At 41.2% G+C, this 24,459-nt stretch overlaps 1 protein-coding gene across 4 annotated transcripts in view; it reads right to left on the bottom strand.

Moving 5' to 3' along the window:
• MBNL2 (muscleblind like splicing regulator 2) overlaps window positions 1-24,459 on the bottom strand; it is a 159,280-nt gene that overhangs the window by 12,030 nt on the left and 122,791 nt on the right. Inside the window, exons 6-8 of one of the 4 annotated variants that reach the window (XM_047871674.1) lie at window positions 23,955-24,008; window positions 23,129-23,282; window positions 14,361-14,455 (exon numbers count right to left, since the gene is read on the bottom strand). In XM_047871674.1, the coding sequence (XP_047727630.1) occupies window positions 14,361-14,455; window positions 23,129-23,282; window positions 23,955-24,008 (303 nt within the window). The remainder of the gene's footprint in view (window positions 1-14,360; window positions 14,456-23,128; window positions 23,283-23,954; window positions 24,009-24,459) is intronic. The other 3 variants (XM_047871667.1, XM_047871691.1, XM_047871684.1) reach the window with 3 other exon arrangements.

Here is a 24,459-nt window from a genome sequence, read left to right as displayed (position 1 = left end):
AAGCCATGAAATGTGTCTCGTACTCATCTTGCACATTTCTGGAATTGGTGGGATGACCCTGCCATCTAACAAAATTTCCAGCAAAATTAGTATTTTTTTTTCCTATTTTAGTTCTTTGCCTGTGTGTCTGCATATGTGAGTCGGGAGAGAGAGAGAGAGAGAGAGAGAGAGAGAGAAGGTGGTGAACAAAGCTACTTAATTGTGTGTAAAATCATGGCGCAAAGGAAAAATCAGAGTCCTGGACTGGAATTTCAGGAGGTTTATCTGTGCCATCAGCAAGCTTCGTGACCTTCTGAGCTTGGCTTTCTCACTCTGCTTGCACAATGTTGGTACCTCTGCAGGCTTGTGGGTAGCTAAACCAGGTTACCATCTGTCTTCCCTAATAACTCCCAGGGGGAGTCAAAATACCAAAAATGGAGACCGAAAAAAGAAAATATATAAAGAAAGCTCCTATATATTCTCCTTTATTTCTTTGTGGCTGTCCTCTGTCAAAACTCAGTGGCTAGGACCATTCTTTGAGCATTTCTACTTTTTGAGATGATCCTTATTATATGAGAAGTGCTTGGACTGTCACTGTTTGCATGTGGGTTTACTGCCTGGCACCCTCATTAGGTAAGATTCATGAGAACAGGGACTGTTTTGTTCAATACTGTATTCCCAGGAGTGCCTGGATGGCTCTGTCGGTTAAGCGGCTGACTCTTGATTTTGGCTCGGGGCCTGGTCTGATGGTTCGTGAGTCTGAGCCCCACATCGGGCTCTGCACTGACAGTGTGGAGCCTGCTTGGATTCTCTCTCTGCTCCTCCCTGCCTCTCTCTCTTTCAAAATAAATAAATGAACTTTGAAAATTTTTTGTAAATGCTGTATTCCCAGAAATGTCAATTTTACATGAAACATACTAGGTTCTTAGTAAATGTCTGTTGAGAAAAGGTATGAAGGTGCATTGCCACCGAGTGAACACTGGGCTGTTGTTACGGCCTCACATCTCAGCATAGACCCCGCTTCCAGCGAGGATGGCTCACTGAGGACAAATCTGCTTGTGTACGCAGCTGCCTGCTTTACGAAAACAGAACTCTTAAAAGACAACACAGCCACAAAAAATAATTTGTCAGGTAAAAATAACTTTATGCGATGGACCTAATAAAAGTACAATCACATGTCTTCTTTCCAATCCTAATCCCTGCTTGGTTGGAGAAATGTCTATTCAGATCCTTTTTCCAATTCAGAAAATTGTGGCAAATAGGCATAGCTTAAAATTTGCCATGTTGACCATTTTTAAATGTACAGTTCAATGGTGTAAGGACACTCACTGCTGAGTAACCATCAGCACCATCCATCTTCAGGCCTCTTCATCATTCCAAAATGGAACTCTATGCCCATTAAAGAATAACTCCTTACACCCCTTTTCCCCCCAATACTTATTTCCTTCTTCCTTTTTCCTTCTCTTCTCCCCATTTTTGGCTTTAAAATGGGACCCCTGGCTCTCTGTTTCATACCTGAATTGTCATCAGCTTCCTAGACTCACTTTCTAATTCAGCTCCCCGGCTTGATTACAACCAGACATCCTCCTAGTGGCTCCTTTGAGTTGCCTCCTCCAAGCCACCCCAAACGTTTATTCCCAAGTAGTGATGTTCAGTTCACCTGAGACAGGTGTGAAGGTAAGGTTCTATGGAGACTGGGAAGAAAAACAGTGTCTCTCCTTTTAAATTATCGTTGTTTAGGAGTGCCCGGGGGTTAAGCGTCCAACTCTTGATTTGGGCTCAGGTCATGATCTCACGGTTTGTGGGTTTCAGCTCCACGTTGGGCTCTGTGCTGATGGTGCCGAGCCTGCTTGGGATTCTCAACCCTGTCCCTCTCTCTCTCTCTGCCCCTCCCCTGCTTGTGCTCTTTCTCTTGCTCTCAAAATAAATAAACTTAAAAAAATCTTAAAGTTATCATTGTTTGAAAAATTAAAAAAATGAAAAGCCCTGGATGAGAGGACTCCTCTTGGTAGACTCTTTCCAGCCAGAAGTTATTTGCCAGTTTACCATCCTGGTAAGGGTGAAATGGTGACCTTGTCCATCTGCTTTCTAGCTGTTGTTTTCTGGACTAAAATTTGAATTTCCTTATGGTTTCATCAACCAACAGTATTTTCAGACTATTTCTGATACTGAGCTTGGATTTCAAGAGGTTTGTTTCTATTAGAACTTCCTTCTTAGATGGTTACAACTTTAAAAACTAATAGTTAAACTCAATAGTTAGACGTTTTAAAGGGAACCATATAAAGAGATTTATCCCAATCCTACATTGACCATAAACTCCAATCTCATTCTATGGTGGAGACCCAAGAGAACAGGATTTGGAGGCCGGTAAACCTGAATTCTAAAACTGTCCAGCCACTTCCTACCTGCTTGAATCTTAAACAATTTATTCTTTAATGTTTGCTCTCCTCTGGAAAATGGATAAGACACTTCACAGAGTTCTGTTGAATAGTAAATAAAACAATGTATAGTAAGTATCTGGTTTTGTTAAGTGTTGGTTCCCTTTTCTTAAAAGGGAAGGGAATAAATAAAATTTCGTTTCAGCTTCCATTTAAAATGGACATTCAAATAATAATATTGTGCATTTAAGTATTATATGATCTGTATTGCACTCCATCTATGTTGTTAATAAACCTGATTTTTAAAAAAAATTTTTTTTTCTACGTTTTTTATTTATTTTTGGGACAGAGCGAGACAGAGCATGAACGGGGGAGGGGCAGAGAGAGAGGGAGACACAGAATCGGAAACAGGCTCCAGGCTCTGAGCCATCAGCCCAGAGCCCGACGCGGGGCTCGAACTCACGGACCGCGAGATTGTGACCTGGCTGAAGTCGGACGCTTAACCAACTGCGCCACCCAGGCACCCCAAACCTGATTTGGATGATTTTAAGATACTAAAAATGTCAAATATAGTTACTCTCCTTTCTATATTTGTGTATCCTGACCTGTCACTGACAACTAAATAAATATAAGCTGGATTTCTCTGTTTATTCATTAAAGTCTTGACTGTCACTCATATTGATCATTTTTCAAACTAAAATCTTTGATTATAAAAGCATCAAGAGTCATCAGTGTATGATGATCAGCGTCCACTGTAGTAGAAAGTTAACATCCAATGACAGGCAGGATTCTTTTGAGTTAGATCCCGTCCAAGCGCGCTCTAGGCCCGTTCGATGTGTTATACGGGCAAGTGATTCAACACTTATCATTCTTAATGTTCCTCATTTCTACAGTGTGGATCAAACATTGTCCCTAACTCATGAGTTGTGTGGATCAGATCATGTATTTAATGAGTGCCTAGTGGTAGGAAGCACGTGCGACCACTGTTATTTGGTAATATTTCACCTAAGTTAGCTTCCTAGGCCAGGCCACAAAACATGGATACTTTGACAAGGTATAGACAGCATTTACTAATAATTTGTGTATCGCTCTGCTTAAAGCAAACCACGATTTATGGACACTTCTGCACACCAGTCTCGTCTAACACACATCCTTGCTTCTGTCTTCAAATCTTCACCTGTCCTGTCCTGGGGTCCCCTATATACCTGTCCTGTCCTGAGCCCCACATACACCTGTCTTTTCCTGGGCCTCACATACACCACAGACAGGGGACTTATGTTATGACCTTATGTTAAAAAAAAAAAAAAAAAAAGCAACACTTAAACACCTTTTTTTTTTCCAAGGCAAAGGCGTACAATGGGGTTTTCTTCTCGTTCTTGACATATTCCTTAGCTTTCCCTTTTTAAACTTCTCTCCTTGTTCAAGGCCATCCTTCACATTGCAAGGGCCAGAGAAGAGCAAAGAAAAGGTGAACAATAGGAATAGATTCAAGCAATTCCTTTTCTCCCGAATTCTCATAACTAAGGTGGTTCTCTGGCCCTTTCAAACATTTCAGTGTAACAATGACAAATATTGAAAGAATAACTCATGCAAGAGCTATGAAATTATTATTGGAAAATATATTTGGAGAAAAAGAAGGAATCCAGTTTAACATCCCTGGGTATTTTTTGATTCCTCAAAAACTTTTCTAAGTTCTAAGAAGGAAGCAAAGCTATTGATTGTTCAAAAACAAATGTGTAGCTCACATATTCTTGCTGCGTTGTGGTTTGACAGTGGGGTAAGTGCGGTGTTAGGAGGCAAGTTTTGAACCCTCATGTAACCTTGAGCAAGTCACTTAACCATTCTAGGTCTTTCTCACTGTGCAATGGAAAGTTAGGGGCTTGGAAAAGTTCTGAATCTGGTTTTGCCACTTGACCGATGATCTCGGACAAGCCTCTCGGCTTCTTGAAACTAGTTTCCTCATTTGCATACTGGGGATAAGACTAGTCCCTTACAGGGCCATTTTGGGTTTTAATAATTCATATAAAAGGCTTATTAGCACAACGTCTGGCTCTTGGAAAGTCCTCCATAAAGGAGAGCGGTTGAGTTGTCTGTGTGTTTTCTCTGCGCTCTCTACTTTGTGGCCACGGGAATGATCAGTTAAAGCACGTTCTCAGGAAGGCAGTGTGGTGAAAGAGAAAAAGCAGTACTCTCAGAAGGACACAGATAATTGGGTGCCAGCCCTGGCTCTGTCAATATCTGTGTGACTTGGATAAGTTGTCCTGCTCACCTGGGCTCCTGTTCCAATTTGTAACTTGCATTTTAGTTTCCTTTTTTATATTACTGTGGGAGTATGGCAGGACTGCAGTAAATTTCTCTTACGGTGTACTGTCTTTCATGACTGTGAAGAGTTGATGCAGGTCTGCAGTCAGACCTGCAATGCCTGATGTAACCATGACTATGGAAAAATGGGTGACATTTACAACGACCAGCTTAATGACGCTGCTTCCAGACTGTGGTGAACAGTGAAGACTGTATTTGATGACAGGAAGCTCATCGACATAAACTCTGAGGATCTTTGAAAACGCCAGAGCGAAGGCAATGATAGAAAGAATAATATGATTTGATCACTGAAAGTGAAACAGACCAAAAGCTCCAGCAGATTAGATTCTAAATGCTACACTTTTTCATGAACCAATGTCAGAGAATAGTGGTCAACAAACTGGTCCTTCATAGTACAAATACAAGTGAAGATGTGTCAACAAGAACTGGTCTTATGTGAGTCATTGGAGAGATGTCTTAGAGAAGGCTGGTGTGGCAGGGAGGAGGAAGTTGGTGAAATCCAGACACTATAGAAGCGGGAGAAGACCCTTGGGAGGCCAAAGGATCAAAACGCGCCTTTGAACTTTCCTGATTCTTAATTATCCCTCCCCATATTTCCTCTTTTCTCTCCATCCCAAGTCCATCTTTTCATTGATGAGGTAGCTTCCTCCCCAGTGAACATGCCCTCAGCCTGTCCCAGCTAGTTCCCACCCACTCACTTGTGGTAGATTAGCGTTTCCTAGTCTCTGATTTAACACATCACTCCCCTGCTCCCATCCTGCCCTCCTAAGCCCTCAGTAACTAATCCCTTCTCACCTCCACAACTGAACTTTCCGGCCCTGCCCAAATGCACCCTCTCCTCTTTCTCCCACTCACTATGGCCTAGAGCTCTTCATTTTGCCCATGTGAGCCAGGGTCCACCCGCCTCCTTTAGATCTGATAAAGTAATAGCTGTTCCATCAGCCTCTGTTGTGGGATAAAGTCCAGGACTGATTCTAAAACTCTTGTGTGAACCACATAGGCTACTGAGGAAGAATGCGGGGCAAGGGGGAGTCATAGACTTCAGGGTCAGATGGACTTGGGGTCAAATGCAGGCTCTACTACTGATGGCACATGTGGCCAATCTAAGCCTTGATTTCACCACATGTAAAAGAAGAATAGGACCCATCTGACAGGGTTAAATATGAGGACACACGTAAAGCAGAATGGTGGTACATTCATATGGGTTGTCCCCTTTCCCCCTCACCCCATGCCCATCTCTGCCCCTTATGCTTCACAGTGGTCGTTATCTGTCAAATTCCTACACACCCCTCAAGACCTACTCCCCAGCCCCTTTAGGGATGAGGCCCTGCCACGGAGCTTACCTCCCATATAGTAACGTTTGAGTATCCGACTATTTCGTTTGCTGGCATTCTCCCATTGCTCCGTGTTTCTCTGACTGGGCAGTAAACTCCTGGTATCTAGCCCCTGTCCACAGTGGCAGCCTCCAGAATGATCAGCAGACTCAGCCAGGTCTGACCTTGGAGTCGTCACCCCCAGCGATGTGGCCCAGAGGGAATGCTAGCAGGGGCTGAGAGGCCAGATCAACTGGCAACTGTCTGTGACACGTGGTGGCGTCAGATCCAGTAAGTGAAGGAACAGTCTGGTCAGCTGGCTGTCCCTCCCCCCCTCATCAGGAAGCGGTGGGGATGTCTCCTCTCCATCTGCCCACACAGAAAGGCTGCCAACGCCCCAAACATGCTGGTAAGAAGTGCAGGAAGGCGGGCGGCAGCGGTAGAACTTGGGGAGCTAAATGCCTATAAATCAAAATTGTACTCTGTTCCTAACAACTTTTATTAAGAATGAGACCCCATTCATCTTTCAGCCCTTGAAAATGGATTTGAATTCCTGCGTGGTAGCTAGTCTCTTTCCGTGCAGGTCTACAGCTGAAATAAACACACATACAGGATGAACAGTATATTCACTCTGCTCAAAAGCGGAAACCTCAAATTAGGAAAGTTGAGCATGATTTTATTACCATCAACAGAAGCCAAAATACTACTGGGAAAAGAACTTCTCAATCTAAAAAGATTCCCCCCAAATTCCATCAAAATGCAAAAGAGGATGGGATTTGAGTCATAATAAGTAGGACAATCCACCAGGCAGTAAAGTCCCACATAAGGACCCTTGACATTTTCTCTTCAGCTGCACAAAATTGGAGCTGATATGTCTTTAGGTGCTCCATAGAAAAGAATTCTACCCAAGTTTCTCACCATGAGGTGTAAATTATTCATGAAAAATGAAAATGCACTAGATTACGACACTTACATAACTTAGCCTTTCCTTTGAGAATCTGCAGACACATTTATGAACTGAACCTCAGGGTCGTTTGGCCTGCAAAGCAGCTGCCTCTGAGGCAGAAAGCTAAAAGATCTATTGTCTTCTTATTTTCTGATTTCTTGAAGAGCAAAAACAATCTGCTTCTGTACGGTTCTCCTAGATCCAAGACCCACCCCTCCTCCAAAAGTGTTCTGACCCGGATCGTTCCCTCTGGATCCTGATGCCTGAGCTGCACTGCGCCATGGAATTTACACTTAAATTGCCAAGCAGCTTTAGCCAACAGCGTTAACTGAATGCAAGTCCTGCAGTTTCAAACATTTAGCTTTTTTTTTTTTTTACTTAGAGCTATAGCAGGCTCCAATCTCCCCCCCCCCCCAAACGCTTACTCACTGCTACCTCTTTCCACAAAATATTTAATATGGCAGTTCTGCCTCATTTGAAGCAACCTGATCCATTACTGAAACGGAACCCCCTTCTATTGTTAGGACATGAGCAAAATGTACAAGGTGGCTAAGGAGCTTTAGCGGTGGGAAGTCAAATGCTGAGATGGATGTTCTCCACCTGAGTACTATTCACAAGGGCTTGATTTTGACACTTGCCCTCTGGGCCTCTCTGGAGCACAACATAGTTGGGTCCCAGCTGCTTTCTACAGTCTGTTCCCAGGAATGAGCAAATGGTGAGAAAGGAATTCGAGCATCCATACTTGGAGGCCAGTTACCACCGTGTGTTTTGGCAGAGGGTCTCCCAGGAACCCACTTCCCCCACACCAATGCTTTACAGAACCAAGATTTTTCTTGTGGGGGAAAAAAAACAGGCTCCAAATGGGTCAAATGGTGAATAGTGGGGAGTGTTTAATGCCTCCTACGTTTATCTGAATATAGTCCTGGCAGATGGCTTTGCATAATAGATGTTTTATAAAACTCTTTGAGATGAGAGTTTAAGTAAAACATGACCTTACCTTTCTAGATTTCTTCATTAGTACAGGCTAACTTACATATCCAAAAATCTTTATACAAATAGCTTTGAGGTTGTGTTCACATTTATTTGTGAGAAGTAAAATTTGATGCTTTTAATCTTTATTCTTCCCTCTCAAGTAATTTGTAGCAGGCCAGATAAAGCATACTATTATGAATCTGGTTGCATGTAATTTTTTTTTTGGTATGATATTATTGAAGTTGATTATCAGATACAGTAAATTTATAACTGGCATGTATAGAAAATGGGATTTTTCTGATTTAGATATGTTCTCATAAATAGAGAATTATATGTGTATATTACTAATTTTCAATAAACTCTTCCTAAGGTCAACTTTTTGTTAAATGGATTTAATCTTTGGAGGAGTGTTTAGAAGATGTGACAAGACTTTGAGGTCATAATTTTAAACCTGAATCATCACTTTTTGTAGATATGATTGAGAGATTTTTAACATATTGCCAGAAATATAATTTGTTTTCCCTAGCTTTAAAGGTACTGGTTGGGGGGTGGGCACCTGGGTGGCTCAGTCATGATCTCGCTCTTGATTTTGGCTCAGGTCATGATCTCACAGTTCAGTGGGTTTGAGCCCTGCATCGGGCTCTGTGCTGAAAGTGCAGACCCTGCTTGGGATTCTCTCTCTCCCTCTCTCTGCCCTTTCCCCCTCTCTGAAAATAAGTAAATAAACTTAAAAAAAAAAAAGTTAACTGGTGGGGTGCTCTATAAAAAGCTTCCTAATACCCAAGTTCAAGAACTTTTTCTTCCTAGCACAGGCTCATTTCCCAGAATGAATTAGATGGATAATCGCCCTCACTGCCCATGTAGCTCTCACTGTGGAAACATGGGCAGTGTGTATTCACTCCAAATCTGGAGGGGCTCTTTCTTTGGAGCAAAGGCTTGGGAGGTCTTTGAGCTTCTGTGGCTCTGAAGTCTCATTTAGGAAGAAGTGGAAAGGCACATGTTAGGAGTAAGCATGCTGGAGACATGGGACCTGTGAGTTCACTCAACTGCTGTCCCTGAAGGGACTGAATTCAGGTCCTACGGGAGCGACTTCCTGTGGCTAATCTTTCATCTCAGCCCGAATTTCTTTTTGTGCCATAGGATGTTAATATTTGGCTGCGTTTGCCATGGGATGAGTTTTTATGTTTCCCTTTGGTTAAAAGTAACTCTTCCCATGTATGTGGCAAAGGCAAGACAAAGTATGCCACTTGCCAGTGGCCACCGTCTCAGTTAAAACCTTTCAATGGTCTCCATAGATTCTCCAGCCTCAAATCTATCTGTTCACTCTCCCCAGACTTCTGTTCTGTCAACTATCCTGTTTAAAGACCTCTATTGGCCAAATCAGGCAAAACCCTTTGCCTTGGTCCTGTACGGTCAGAATCAAACCCAACTGCAGTTACCACCACCCCTCCCACCGGAAACTAAGGCTCTGACCAATCAGATTGCCTCCTCCCCGGAAACTGAGGCTCTGGCCAATCAGATTGTTAGCTCTTGGCCTCACCTTTTACACGCCCCTGCCTGCCTGTGCGCGTGTGCGCTTGCCTTCCTTCTCTCCATCGATGCTCGGAGGAGCGTGCAGGTAGAGTCCTTTCAGAACTCAGAGGCTAGAAAAAGCACTTCTAGCTGCCGGGATGAAGGGAAAGACTGTCAGTATAAACTGTATTTTAACTGGGTCTTCAAGGATGTTATTAGGTAAACTGAATGAACTCTGTATATAAATGAAGAACTAAAACTTGAAGTGTATTTGTTCGGAAACTGTTTTCTCCCCTCTTGAAACAGAATGTAGGTTTGAAATAAAACATAGCAAAGCAATGACAGCATAGAGTCCTATAATAATTCAAGTTATAAGAATTTCAATCTGTACTCTTGTTAAATGAAATTTCTTGCAATATGAAAAAAACTAGGCAATCCATATACTAAGCTGTATACCTCTACGTCTTTTTTTTTTTTTTTAATTTTTTTTTCGACGTTTTTATTTATTTTTGGGACAGAGAGAGACAGAGCATGAACGGGGGAGGGGCAGAGAGAGAGAGAGAGACACAGAATCGGAAACAGGCTCCAGGCTCCGAGCCATCAGCCCAGAGCCTGACGCGGGGCTCGAACTCACGGACCGCGCGAGATCGTGACCTGGCTGAAGTCGGACGCTTAACCGACTGCGCCACCCAGGCGCCCCACCTCTACGTCTTTTAATGTGTACTCTGAGATCAAATATTTCCCAGTATAGTCATCTATAGATTGATACATTCTATCTGTTGGGCTGAAACAGACCGCTTTATATGGTATTTTCATTTTCATGTCTGACCTTCCTTGTTACCAGGCACTTTGTTAGTTGATGGGCAGAAGTAAGAGTCAAGTCTGGGCAAGGGTTTCACCCAAAAGAAGCCCGTGAGCCTGCTTCACTAGGACTAAGGACGAATTCTTTTTGACTTTTTATCTTCTTGCTTCTTATCTTACTTGTATAAATCCTGTTTGTAATTTTCACTTGACTCACTGTTATAATATTATGCAGAATATTCATATGTGGTTATATATATTGTAATAGTGTATATCAGCTATATGGTTTCCAAACACGACCTGGCAATTACATAACTAGCTCAAAGCTCAAGTTCAGGCCATCTCCCACCCCCCACTCCCACCCCCCTTAGGATTCACCATAGTTTGAGCTGCACAAGCAAGGCTTCTTCATTTCCTCCTATAGCAACAGAGTGTGTTGCTATTGGGTCTCACTTGAAAGATAGTTTTATTTGGGGAGGGAACTGACTTTTGTGTAGTTATAATTATGAGAAAGGTGGTGTAGCACGGTGGTTAAGAGCAAGGCTTCTAGAGTCAGATTGCCCGGGATTCAGTTCCAGCAAGACCCTTCATTCGCTGTTGAACTTTGGCTAAGGTAGTTAGTTAACCTCTGTTTCAGTCTTACCATCTGTGAAACAGAGATGCCCAAAGCTGTGCTCATAAGACTGTGATTAAGGCTTACACGAGTATATCTATACATACGTTCCCTCTCTCATATAATATAAAATATATGGCATGATATATAATGTAACATATATGAGAGAGAAACCATTTAGAATAGTATCTTGTGCAAAATAAGTAGTTGGTAAATAATAATCTTATTAGGTAATGATTATGTAATGTAATTTCTATAGTAAGGCCCAAAGACCTTAGCTGAAAGAGGAAATAGCTGCTAATAAATTTGTTCATTGCATCTTTGTTTATAAAGCTATGCCCAGAGTCAAACAACCAAAAGGATTATTTTATATTTCCCCCCAAATATTTGGATTTTGTCTTCACTGCATTTCAAACTACAAGTCTAAGTTCATTGAAAACTTTCATTGCTGGCCCCTTGATTCAGCCCTGAGAACCTAATTTCGAGGTTTGTACCTGTTCGTCTTGGCTCACCACGGGCTCACGTGTAAAGGAAGCCTGGACCAGAGGGTCTGTCGTGGGATGTTTTGGTCTATCTTTCTTCTATGAATGACTTGTCTCTAATTACAAATGCCTGTGAGGTTTGAACTGTTTGAACTGCAGGTATAAATTGATCAAATGCACTGAAAGACTGTCAAAACCCTAGCGCATTTTTTGTTAAAGACAGATCACTCCAAGAAGGAAAAAGAAGGCAAGATGCTTATTATGCCCTGAACTCTGAAATCGTTAGCACTACTTGCCATTCCGCAAGTGTCTAGCTTCATACATCCGATACTTTGGGTCCAGCATAGCAGCGAAGCGACCACAGGTTTTCTGGATCTTAGGGCTGGAAGGGACTTTGGGGTGATCTAATGCTGTATTCCCTCTCCCAAATGAGGAAACTGAGACTTACTTTGTTTAAAGGACACATCATTCACATGGATATGATTCTATTTGAGTTTAAAGGGTGAGATTAACAAGACAATGACTTGTCATTTAACGGCCATCAGCATCCTCTGAATTCTGAATTGTGGGGCACTGGAAGACATTCCAAGTTCTTGTTTGGCTGCTTCGCTCTTTGAAACTTGTTGAAAATACGTAAAAAATATTCTATCTGAAAAATTTATATTTACGACTATTTCTTTTTCTGTAGTTTTCTTGAGCAAGCTGACCTTCCTGAAGAGCTGCTAAAGGATTTCTCTTCTTCATCACTGAAGTGGAGCCCAGCAACTAGTATATCTGATAAACTGCAAGACACAGATTTAGGATTCTCGAAGCTACTGTCAGGTACTCCTTTAATAATATCTCTTTAAATGTAGCTGGAGTTAAACTTGTCAGTTCCCTTGCCAATCACAGTCTGCTGTAAAATGATATATCTTAGCCTTTGCATATCCCATGCTTCCTACCCCTGCCACCCTCCCACGTACAGAAACCCACACACGTGTGTGCAATCTCTCAAAGTTTTTCCCAGAAAAGGGAGCCAAAAAAAAAAAATCACCAGGCTGGAAAAAACATTTATGATATGTGATTAAGTATTTACCATATGAATGGAATTTATGCCCAAACTCCACAGTGTTTCTTTATCTTGACTTCCTTTCCATTCTTAGGAAAGATCTCTCAGCATTAGAAGCACTTAGCTTGGGGTGCCCGAGTGGCTCAGTCGGTTGGTTAAGCGTCCGACTTCAGGTCATGATCTCACTGTTTGTGGGTTCAAGCCCTGCGTCTGGCTCTGTGCTGACAGCTCCGACAGAGCCTGGATCCTGCTTCAGATTCTGTGTCTCCCTCTGTCTCTGCCCCTCCCCAACTTGCTCTACGTCTCTCAAAAATAAGTAAAATGTTAAAAAAAAATAAAAACCCAAGTGCTTAACTTGCCATAAAGTATAGTAAAATTCCATCATAATGAATGCCAGTATATGATACTTCAAACTTGTTTTTTTAGGAGAGGACTTTCTCACAAAAATTCTGTCAACAACCACAAAAACATGGTTCAAGAAGGCAGGACTCAGACCTAAATATCCAAACATCCAGCTTCCTTATTACGAACGAGCAAATGAAAGGGAACCTAGTTATAGCTGTGAACCTAGTTATAGCAGGGATGAAAATTGTCTCTCCCTCTTCCAGCCCATCCTATCTTCTGAATCTTCTTCCCAGCTAAGAAACTTACTTGCTATTCTTTACCATATCTGTCTGGAAGCTGACTTGGCTTTCCTTAGAGGTAATGTGGCACTTTTGAGGTGGTGAGGGAGAGCTGAAGCGTTATCACTAGTTTATATCTGCCTCTGAGAGCACGTGTGGGCGCCCCCCCCATCCCTGTCCCGCTTCATCACATTTCAGAGGACACAGTCGGACCTATCACGGGATTTTACTTTTATTCCTTCATTCAAGTACACTCACACTTGTCGCTTCCGTGATGGGACGCATAGCACTGGGATCACTTATGCACTTGAACATAGAAAGAAAGTGTGAATCGGCCCTTCTCACTTGCAAAATGCAGTCTGGAATCTGCATTTATGACCTGACGTGATTTCTCCCAGTTTCTCCCATTAGCTCAGACCTTCCCTCCAGCCTACTCCTATATCTATTTTTATCTTTTATCAGTACGGTCGATTTTACTTTAAAAAAAAAAATTAAGCTAAAAAGCAGAACCAAAACCATTGCTCTTCTATGAAGGGAGGGCATGCGCAGTAATGTGTTTTTCTAGGCGAGGTTAAGAGTTTACGCTCACCAGTCCTCATGTGCCTCTCCCGTGCGGGAGCACATGTTTGCAAGTTGGTTGGCTGGGGTTAGGGTGACGGTCAGCCTGTGATTACAGAGTGGGAAACAGCCAACTGGTTCTCACTGAGAAATAGGACATCCATGGTCTTTCCGGCACATGCGTTAAACCAACAGAGTTAAACACCCCTAATTAGTTATATCCAGCCTTTGTGAACTCAGTGCCTAGTATTTCTCTTCCAGTACGCTCTGGTTCTTAGGCCAATATCTCTACACAAATTGTGAAGTGGGGACCAGTGAGTTTGGGAGCACATATGACCAAGGCGAGATGTGGACAAGAATCATTCAGACCTCAAATTTGACATGAAGGAAAAAGGGGAGACTTTTCTCAGAGGAGAACTTTTTTCCTCCCCAGTGGGTGATAGGGTCTGAATGAACCGAATCGAAATATAGCCAGTTTTCCGGCTCAGCTTTTACAGTTTCTCTGTGGCAATTCACAAACCACTGGATACGTAATGCTGTACTAAAAGGAATTTAAGCCTGTCAGGTTAATTACACAATATTAGGTACGAAAACAAACAGTGCAACACAAAACATAGCTACATCATTATTTGCAGTAAATGTTAACTCTAAATAAGTGCAACCTGTCCATAAATGCTGGCTATAAACTAATTAAAAAAATAAAATTTGATGGATAAACATGAAAAAAAAATTCTCACCGAGAATTTTTTTTTTAAATATCAGCACTCATTTAGAGTTTGGGATTTGTGAAAGAAAGCTTTAAAAGGAGCAAACCTGATTGGCTGTGGCTGTTGCTGCGAAGGGGACACTTGTTGCAGGAGTTGTTGCTGCAGAGACAGTGGCTGACGTAGCGCTGTGCATCATGGGTACTTTCAGGAGGGGTACCATGGGAGCAATGAACAGGAGGGTGTAGCATTATGGTAATAGAAGTGGTATTTTGGCATGGTGAATATCAGAGCAGCAAGCCATCATGGGTTAAACCAGCAGATGGCATGCAATCACAATGCAAAGCAAGGAAGCATGGGAGAGAAATAAAAAAGGGAAAATAGCTTATTACAAGTACAATTAAAGGAAGTTTTAAAACATAATCAGTGATTCCCAGAAAGGCCAAAGCGGATCACTTTGGTTGATGTATTCATAAACATTTTACTTCTAACAATAGATCATTCCCAATCCGGCGTCTGTGGTTGTTACGTACTAATGGTCTCCTCTAAAAAAGCGACATGTAATGTCCAATGAAGTAAGGGTATACGATATTCATTTTTGTCATTCTAAAACATCCAAGGCTCAACGTGTAGGCCCAGTTTGGGGTAGGACATCCTTTGGAGTTCATTGTGGTGGGACGGAAAATTTTTGTCAATTTGGGGCTGCTTTTTTGCACTGAAATTGCTGGAGGTTGTGGGGTTTTGGGGGTTAATAAATGGTAGAGCAAAAACTCGAGGCCTTGGTGTTAATTCTAACACAGTTACTGTGAAACAGCCCAGGAAAGTTGGCCAATGTTTATTTCTCTTTATTCTAAATGGGACGAATCCGCGTGTCCTAAAGACGGACTTTTGTACCAAGGCACTGGATGTGTAGGGATAACGATGGATTATTAAAATTTAACATCTAAGGGAGTGCTAAGGTACAAATCATCATCACAAATAAGTCAACACTTAAAAAAGCGATAATAAAGCAAAGCAGTTCAGACATTGGTTTTCAAAATACATCCATTCATAATTTTAAAAAATAAATACTTCTGGGAAACTCTGATAACTCTAACACACAGCAAAGAGGAGATAAAGGCACACCACTATGAAACTTTAAAACACTGATGAAATTAGCCTGCCTTTCTGATAAAGTAAGCTTTTCTTTTTCTTATGCTAAACCATATAAACTATAAAGAGAAACAGAATACAGATCATTAAAAAAGCAATACTTGTGGTTTTATGTTTTGTAGTGGTTGCTCTGCTGTTCTGGTCACATTGAAATGGTCATTTTCTTCAAGTTACAAGTACATTAAAAAAAAAAAACCTATACATTAACTCTAAAGCCAAATAAGCCTTCAGATCTACCATTTCCTCAAGCATTTCTACCATCTTGGAAATAAATTTCAAGCAAGTGAAGGTACTGTACACAATATAAAAGACACATAAAAAAAGGTTGAAACCTACCAATACTGGTAGCGGGTGTCATGCACAAAACTGACCCTGCATGTCATGCAATGGCAGGTGGAAAAAGTGAATAAAGGGAAAGAAACAGGTTAGCGGTTTAGAGTTAACATTCAAAGTGAGATTGAAGCACAACCAGAAATCAGTAGGGTTAGTTAACACAGTCTCTTAGAGTTACTCACATTTTTAGTACAGACACAAATATATCTGACTTATTGGAAGCCAATATTACTCAAAGCTCACTCTTTACTTTTCACACTTCTTATTCACATCCATCGAAATGATTCTTATAAGAATGACATGTGACAATGCTACAGTGTCCTTCCTCTAAGACCTCAAGGTATTTTACAGACAATATCAAGGTCATCCTCTAAGGTAGGAAGTAGGTATTTTACAGATGAAAAATCTGAGGCATAGTAACTACTCCAAGGTCATGCATAGTGTGAGTCAAGGGTAAGGCTCAAAATAGAATTCTATTCCTAAATCCAGGTCAGGTTTTGTATTTACTAGATTACGCTGACCTTATGGCATTAAAACTGTGTTTGTTTCGTGTCAAAAACAATGTGAAAATAAAAGCAGTAATTAAGATTCCATATCCTCCAAATCAAATGCTCGCAGGTCATGTGAATTTGGGATTATTGCTCCTAAGCCCTACAGTTTAGGAAGACTGACATTCTGGTGACAGAATGACCTCGATGTGTATGTGATCTGTTTTCTGCTACGAGATTCATCATTATAAAGAAGTGGTGCTGGCAACAAAGCTTGAATATCGTAGAGGCAAAATAGTGCAGAACTGGGGCTGAGTTAGGACCAGGGCTAGCGATTTTGTCATGGCTACTAGTAGGTGATCTCTGAGGGAGACCTTTGGCAAAACTAGGAAATCAGGTTGGCCTCCAGGTGGAGGGAGGGAGGGAAGATTTCATTCCTTCCAGGGGAATAGCTGCCTTCTCTGGGGGTGGTCTTATTAATGTGCTTGAATCAGAAAACTCTGACCATGAAGAGAAATGTGTGTTGTAGAGTACCAAAAAAAAATGAATGACCTACTTCCGGTTGAGTTCCTTAGACTAAAAATCAAGGTAATATAAGATACCTGAAGGTTGGGGTCATGTAGGTGACAGAACATTCGTTTGTAATGAATAAAGGAAAACTCTTTTTAACGAATGGATGTACACACTTAGAGTTTTAGAACTGTCTTCTGAGATACTAAAGAATCTGAGATGTGAAGGCCTTTATTCTCTCTGCCAAACTGTTCACACCTGACGGGTACTTTCTGCCTGATGTACATTTTGGTCAGGCTAACATTAACTAGTCAGGAAAAGAAGCTATTTAACTGGGCTTTTAATGGATTCTTCAGCAAACACGTGCTAATATGTCTGATTTAGCACACACACATACACACACACGCACATCTCAAAATCCTGTTGACGACAGGATTCTTTCTCCTTCTCTTTCTCTCACCCTATCTCTCTAATCTTCATAACCGAACTTCTGAAAAGTTACCTGCACAATAATTTTCACTTCCTCGACCCCACATATTCTTCAATCTTTTCCACTTTGGCTTTCATTTTCATGTCTTCCCTCCCAACTGCTAATGTCACCAAGAACTCTGTATTTGTGCAATCAGTAGGAACTCTTCCACTTTCATCTAACTTCCTGAGTCTTGGTAACATTTGGCACTCAGCCCCTCCCTCCATAATAAACTAGTCTTTTCCCTTGGATTTTCTGATAACCCAGACACACACGTGCACGCACACACACACTCATACTCTATATCTCTATATGCTGGAGTTTTTCAGGACTCACTTCTGGCTCCTTTTCACCTACTCTATGCTTTTTCCAGGCATCATTCAATTCATGATACCATTCAACCCGGGATTTAAATACTATCTATGAGCTCAAGGCTTCCACATTTATGCATCTGCCTTCCCTCTTGAAATTCCCTGCTCCGGCTCACCCAAAAGCCAAAGCAATCCTGCTTCTAAAATGCATCTTGCATTTGTCCTTCTGTGCGTTCCTACTGCCACTTCTCCGGTCCTGATCGCCATTGTCTCCAGGCTTGGCCCTGTAATGATGTCCTAACTGGTCTTCTGCTTGCCTTCCTGTCCCCTGCCTAATCCAGTCTCCACTCTGCTGTCAGAGTAAACCTTTCTAAATACAGGTCTGTTCGCTTCTCCGCTGGAAACAATTCACTGCCTTCTCATTGCTTTTAGGATAAAGGTACCCTAGGGTCCAGTGTCTATCTCCCTGGCTTGTTCTATACCCCTCTCTGGAGGCTGGCACTGTGACCCGGGCAGATTAGTCTATCATTTCTTTGAACCGAACACATCGCACTTTTGTCCTACTTTTGGGCTTCCCACAAGCTGTCCCCTCTGCCTAGAATTATCTTCGCCCTACTCTTTTCATCTTCAGGTCTCAAGGCACATGTCACTTCTTTAGAAAACTGTTCAATTGCTCCTTTACCTACCTCCACATGCCATTTAAATCAGTTTTCTATTTTCAAGCGTATTGAACTCTACTTTTTCATTCATAGGATTTATAAAACATTTAAGTTACATATTTATATGGGCATTTCTTGAACATCCATCTCTCCTCCTCTGCTGTTAACTCTGGGAGGGCAGCGTTCATTGTCTGTCTAGGTCTTTGGGGCACACGGTAGGTGGACGGTCGGTTGAATGGGTGTTCTCTGCCATTAGTGAGTGCAGTGGGATCAATCTTTTCCTAAAATGTATGTACCCACTTTGTAAATTATTTCATTTCAGGGTGAACCATGGCTGGATTCAAAGTTAGGCCCATAAAAATTCTGTTGCATTCCCATGTGGAGGAGTTTTCTTGGAGGGCTTTCTTGTGTCACGGATGCGAATGTCACTGGGCTGAAAACCATCTACAGCAGCTCCAGCAGCCACACTGAGCCGGGATCGAATGTGTCACTTCAGCTTCAGTTCAGGATGTGGTTGAAATGCTCAACCAAATTAATTTCATGAGCCTCTCTTTCTCTCTGTGTGCTCTGCAAACGATATGAATATTGGAAACAAATAGCTTTTGCTCTGCGTGGCTGTCTTACTCAGTGCCAGATTCTGGTTCTCATCTTCTTTTCCGCTCTTGCACCCTCCTCCTGCCCCTCAAATACTTTATGCTGCAGCTAAAACGGATAACTTGCTCTTCCTCGAATATGCTCTCCCCAACCTAGGCTGTCTCCCCTGCCTGGGATGCTCTTCCTCCGCTGGGAAAACGTTCCTTTCAAAGTCCTAAGCAAATTTCTTCACCTTTGGAGAATTCTTTCCTTCTCAGGATCCTTTGTAACCACCACCCACTGCACATGCTGATGGCCCTAATGCATTGCCTCTTGCTGCCCTCTCAAATAGCTTTGCTCATGCCCCAAGGGGCCCTTAACGCTCTGCATTGTATTGATTTTTGCCTCTTCGTTGTATTCTCATTACTGGATCTGGAACCCAGAACTTACTATGTGTTCAAGAACTGAATTAAGTAGGACAAATAGATTCTGCTGTGGTGGTACAGATACAGTTTCCACTGAATGCTGACAATCTTTCACCAAGGTGTGTGATAACCTTACATAACATTATGGTTTCTGATCATTAGGCAATATTTGTGCTAACAGTTTTCCTTGTTCTGGTTATTCTGTACATCCAGTACAATGAAATACATCAAGGAAAGAGTCGGTGGGTCATTTTGTTCTGACCGGCTGAGGCATTTCACTAAGGCACTAACTCTCTCAACAAAGACTTCTCAACTATTCTCTGCTTTGGTTGCAGAAATATTCCAACTCTAGAATCTGTGAGTTAGGGTTCTCTGGATATTTCCATTAATTATATTTTCCACTTTGCAGCATAGACACAGCCTCGGTTTTTCCATCTGCAAAATGCCAATAATTACGCCTGCTGCTGCCAGAATGATCTTGAAGAATAATGAGAAAATGCCTATAAGAACACTTAGAGTAACTCAGAATAAACCTGTCAGAGAAATGCCAAGAATTATTACCCTGCTATTTTTGTAAGTGTGTGTGGTTTTTGCTGCTTTCCTAACATAGCAAAGAAAAAGTATAACTCCTAGATTAAAATAATCCCTATCAAAAAAAAAAAAGGGAGAAAAGGAAAAGTCCTACCCACCACAAACGTGCTAGGGCACCAACCAAGGTGATAATTATGTTAGCATGGTTTGGGAGAGGAATCCCATATTTTGCATGATATTTTACATTACTATCTCCACAGTATGGAGGAAGAATTCCTAAAATCCAAATTCATACTGTGTCATTGGGAGAGTTCTAGTAACATATCAAAAACTTCACTATGGGTGACAGATGGTAGGTAGACATACTGTGGTGATCATTTCACAGTGTATACAAATATCAGATCATTATGTTGTACACCTGAAACTGATAGAGTGTTCCATGTCAATGATACCTCAGTGGGGAAAAAAAAAAGAAATAAAAGTTAGGGATCTTAAAAAAAAACAACCCCCCAAATTCCACTATGAATGACTTTTCGGTAAAGGGTGGCCTCCAGGAGAACACGAAATGCTTTTTGTTTCATATAGGATCGATATTAATATAAAGTATTTATAGAAAAATCAAAATCTGTCATGTTAAAAATAATGGGCCCACCCATCTGCCAAGTTACAAAACTTATTTTTGAACATCATCACTTAATTTGCAGACGTTTAAGACAACAGTGATTAACAATGATCATTATCATTACCATTTTAAAATTAAGTTGAAAATGTGGTTTATGAGAAAGAAAGCCTGAAATAAAAGCTAGAGCCAAGATAAACACTAAAATTTCTGTTCTGGGTTTAAGTGGGGGAAAGATTACACTAACTGCCTTTTGAGAAAATTATTTTCTCTTTCATCATTTAAGAAAAACATGTGAAAACTTCTTAGAAGTTGATATACCATTTCAGAGCACGAGAGCCACATGGTTGTTCACTATGATATTGATATCATGTTACAGATGGAAACACTTGTAATTCACAGAATTAAGTGGGCTAGGACCCACTTTTCGGCTCCCAAAGTGCACACAATTGAGGGTTGCCGGACACACGGACAATTTTTAAACAATCCAGCAGGGGGCAGAAGTACTCAAGCACAGCAACCAGTACGGCCTATCGCTCCTCGATACAATCATTTCATCAGCAATAATCAGGTCACTGCATAAAGGATGTTATCCATTCTTGCTTTGGAAGTCTTTAAATGGTTTCCAGGTGAAACATTTTTAAGTGAGGGTTCTTTCAGTGATTTAATAGAGCAGTCATTATTGGATTGAAGTGTTAAATACGAGTTAAGAGGCCTTCACATTTTTACACGACTAAGTTCCAGGGTTTCAAAGGCATTCTCAGGAAATTGTTCTGAAATTATTACCCAGTCTCCAGAAACAGACTTGTCCTTTTATGTTTTACCCCTCTGTACATTCTTCCCTGATTTTTTTCTCTTCAAATATCTAGTGACGAGGTCTATAAAATAAGATGCTTCTAGAAATCCTACGAGACCTCGAGGTAAGTTTACCTACTAGTTATTATTTTACAAACATGTTATATCTAGTGGATTACAATGACAAGTCCTGCTGTGCTATCCCTGCACTGAAATGTCACTAGTTAAGGTTGTGATAGAACCTTAAGTACAATAAGTCCCAATAAGTACTGATATAGAAACTCACTCCACAGGTCTATGAATCTACTTAAGAGAAAAGCGGAAGTAAAATAGGAAAACTAAACACTAAGAACCATTTTCCTCACATAACTTATATCTTTACTGTAATAAATATTGTTAAAAGGTTGACAATTCATTTCAAAGTGTAACTTTTACACAAAGAATACCACAGAAATAGTGATTCTACTCCCTTCCACGTTAATTCCTGATATGTGACAGGATTTAAAGAAATGGAAAATAAACCCAAAAAGTCCAACCATGTGGATTAGGACCAACAAGCTCTTTTGGATAAAACTATTGTTGGGGCGCCTGGGTGGCGCAGTCGGTTAAGCGTCCGACTTCAGCCAGGTCAGGATCTCGCGGTCCGTGAGTTCGAGCCCTGCGTCAGGCTCTGGGCTGATGGCTCGGAGCCTGGAGCCTGTTTCCGATTCTGTGTCTCCCTCTCTCTCTGCCCCTCCCCCTGTCATGCTCTGTCTCTCTCTGTCCCAAAAATAAACGTTGAAAAAAAAATTAAAAAAAAAAAACTGTTGTTCATCTATATTTACCTTCCAGTCACTATCATGGGATGAAAAGTTTTGACTTCCGAACTAAGAACTCAGTGGACCATCTTCTCACAAAAGCCTAAGTTACTCTCTGATTCTTCTTCTTCGCTTTTTTTTTTTTTAAACAGTAGGAGGAAACTTTATTTATCTTGAGGACATTATCCCCGCTTCTAACACAGACTAAAAAGTCAATACCATGGTCAATATATGATGACTTTGTGTTCGTATATGGTGTGTGTGGGTCTGGGGTCAGGGAGGTGGGTACAAAAGGGAGGAGGGTTGACATGCTTTGCACTTCTGCTTCTTCACTTTTATCTGATGTTTTATGTCTGCTGAACTGTAAGGGAGAACTCTGTGACTCCACATACAGAAGCCGGGTGGTGTCATGTCCCGGTACGTCGGACCGGTCACGGGGAAACTAGGTGCTGGGTCCTTGTCTCATTAGCTGTGCCACCTTGGGAAGTCACCTCACATTTAGGGGGCCTCAGTTTTCTCATCTGTAAAACGATCGACTGGATGAGGAGATCACTAAGAATCCTTTTAACTTCGAGATTTGTGATTAATAGAATTCATCTTTTAGTGGAATGATACAGTTAATGGACCTGAGCAGCTAAGACTATCAGGCATTGGCTCAGAAACTGCGAGTAAGAGCCCTATCTATTTGTGCACTTGGTGAAGCTGAGAGCGATGGAGAAAGAGAGAGAATGGATGTAAAATATGAGAAAAGATCGCTTTAATTTGAACAGCCTTGGTTTTTTGTTTAGTGCTCTGAATAGGAATAGGGAAAAAAAAAGGTTAGTATTTACTGGAATTGCTATTTTTAGGTCATTCAGGGTTAATGACAAATCTGAACTGTCACACAAAAAAAGGCCCTACTGACATAAACAATTTTACACAGCATGTGCAGATACAAGAAACCAAGAGGCCTAACTGACCACTCTTTGCGTCTCATGGGTTCAGTCTGTCACTCAACTCTCTAAAATATTTGGCTTTAGAAACCTGACAGTCTTTTGCTATCATCCAAGCAAAGTAAACGTATCTAGCTAGCTAGGACAATGATGAGCTTAAGGCTGTACTGACTGTACCTTTACAAGCAAACTAGATGCCACCGAACAGCTTTGAGGGATGAGGAGAAAGCACATGACCGGAAGGGCACACGGACACGGGACTTGGAGCTGTCAGGGCACGTACCTGTTGGAATAAACGCCGTGTGTTGCTGCAGCTGGGCGCTGGTGAGAGCCTGCTGGTAGTGCAGCACGCTGGGATTGAACACCGTGCTGGCACCGTTGTTTTTTTCAAGTGCTTGTCTCTTTGGTAAAGGATGAAGAGCACCGGGGGGAAAGGCCTATGAGGAAAGAATCGGATAGGACATGTATAACTCAAAGTAACCACACCTTCCGTGTCCACAGAGATCATCAAGTCCAACATTCTCTTTCAAAATGACAGCTAAGGAGATGCCTCTGCCATGCACCTTAATTTAAACAGCGGCAATGTCGAATGGAGTGAGAATTTGTTATTGAGAGCGGAAGCATGATTTCTGTAACCCAAAACGGTAGCATCTCAACTAAGGAAAAGAAAAACTATCAAGCAACACCAAAATAAATAAATAAATAAATAAATAAATAATAATAATAAAAAAATAAAAAATGACTTCAGCTTTTAAAACGAGTTAAACTATTCTAAGGGGGGAAAGAAGCATTTGTGTTATTATTAATACCTATTCTCTTCATTAACTAAACGGCAATTTCTTGGATTTAAAGGTTAATAAGAATTATAATGCGCATTTTTCCGAGGCAAGTAATTTAAATTTGCTTCACTCTTTTGGAAAAGGTATTAAAATTTGTTAGGATTAATTTATTTCACATATTACGTATGAAAATGAGATGGCTAAACACCTTATTTTTTTTCCATTAATTAATAATAATGATCATTTGCAACCAATTTTTACAAGTAATACAAATCTCAGATGGTTCTCTGAAAAGCTACATGCAAAGCGAAAGGTGAAAGGTCAAAGTACCAGGTCTACAGATGCTTCGAGAGGTCGCTTCATTGCTTTGGCAGTCGACTGAGTCTTTTAATAACAGGCAGCGAGCACATGATGGCAGTGGGCCAATGGGATTCAAGCGAATTAACATACAGGTAAACAGCAAGCAGAGGTGCATCATGGGAACGGCATTGCATTGTGGATAGGTGAGAAGGAAAAAAATATTCTGAATGCAATATACAACGTACAAAACACTAGGCATGCACAACAACAAAAATGTTCTCTAAAGAAATGAATATTACACCTTAAATTAGTATTGAAGCAAAAATGCATCTACTATACCTTAGTTAAAAGCATATAAGAGAGTAAAATATAGATGTTTGAAATTCAGGAAAGTTAATTAAAACAGCAGCTTGCATACACACCATAAGCATTTTTTATATTGCTTCAGAAAAAAAATGCAAAACTTTCAAGGGCCATAGGATTGATGAACTTCTGATAAGTTAGTTTTCAAACGTAAAATAACCAATGTACTAAG

Source organism: Prionailurus viverrinus, chromosome A1 (assembly GCF_022837055.1).
Source record: "Prionailurus viverrinus isolate Anna chromosome A1, UM_Priviv_1.0, whole genome shotgun sequence".
Classification (NCBI taxonomy): Eukaryota; Metazoa; Chordata; class Mammalia; order Carnivora; family Felidae; genus Prionailurus; species Prionailurus viverrinus.
This window is presented reverse-complemented; position numbering and strand designations above follow the sequence as displayed.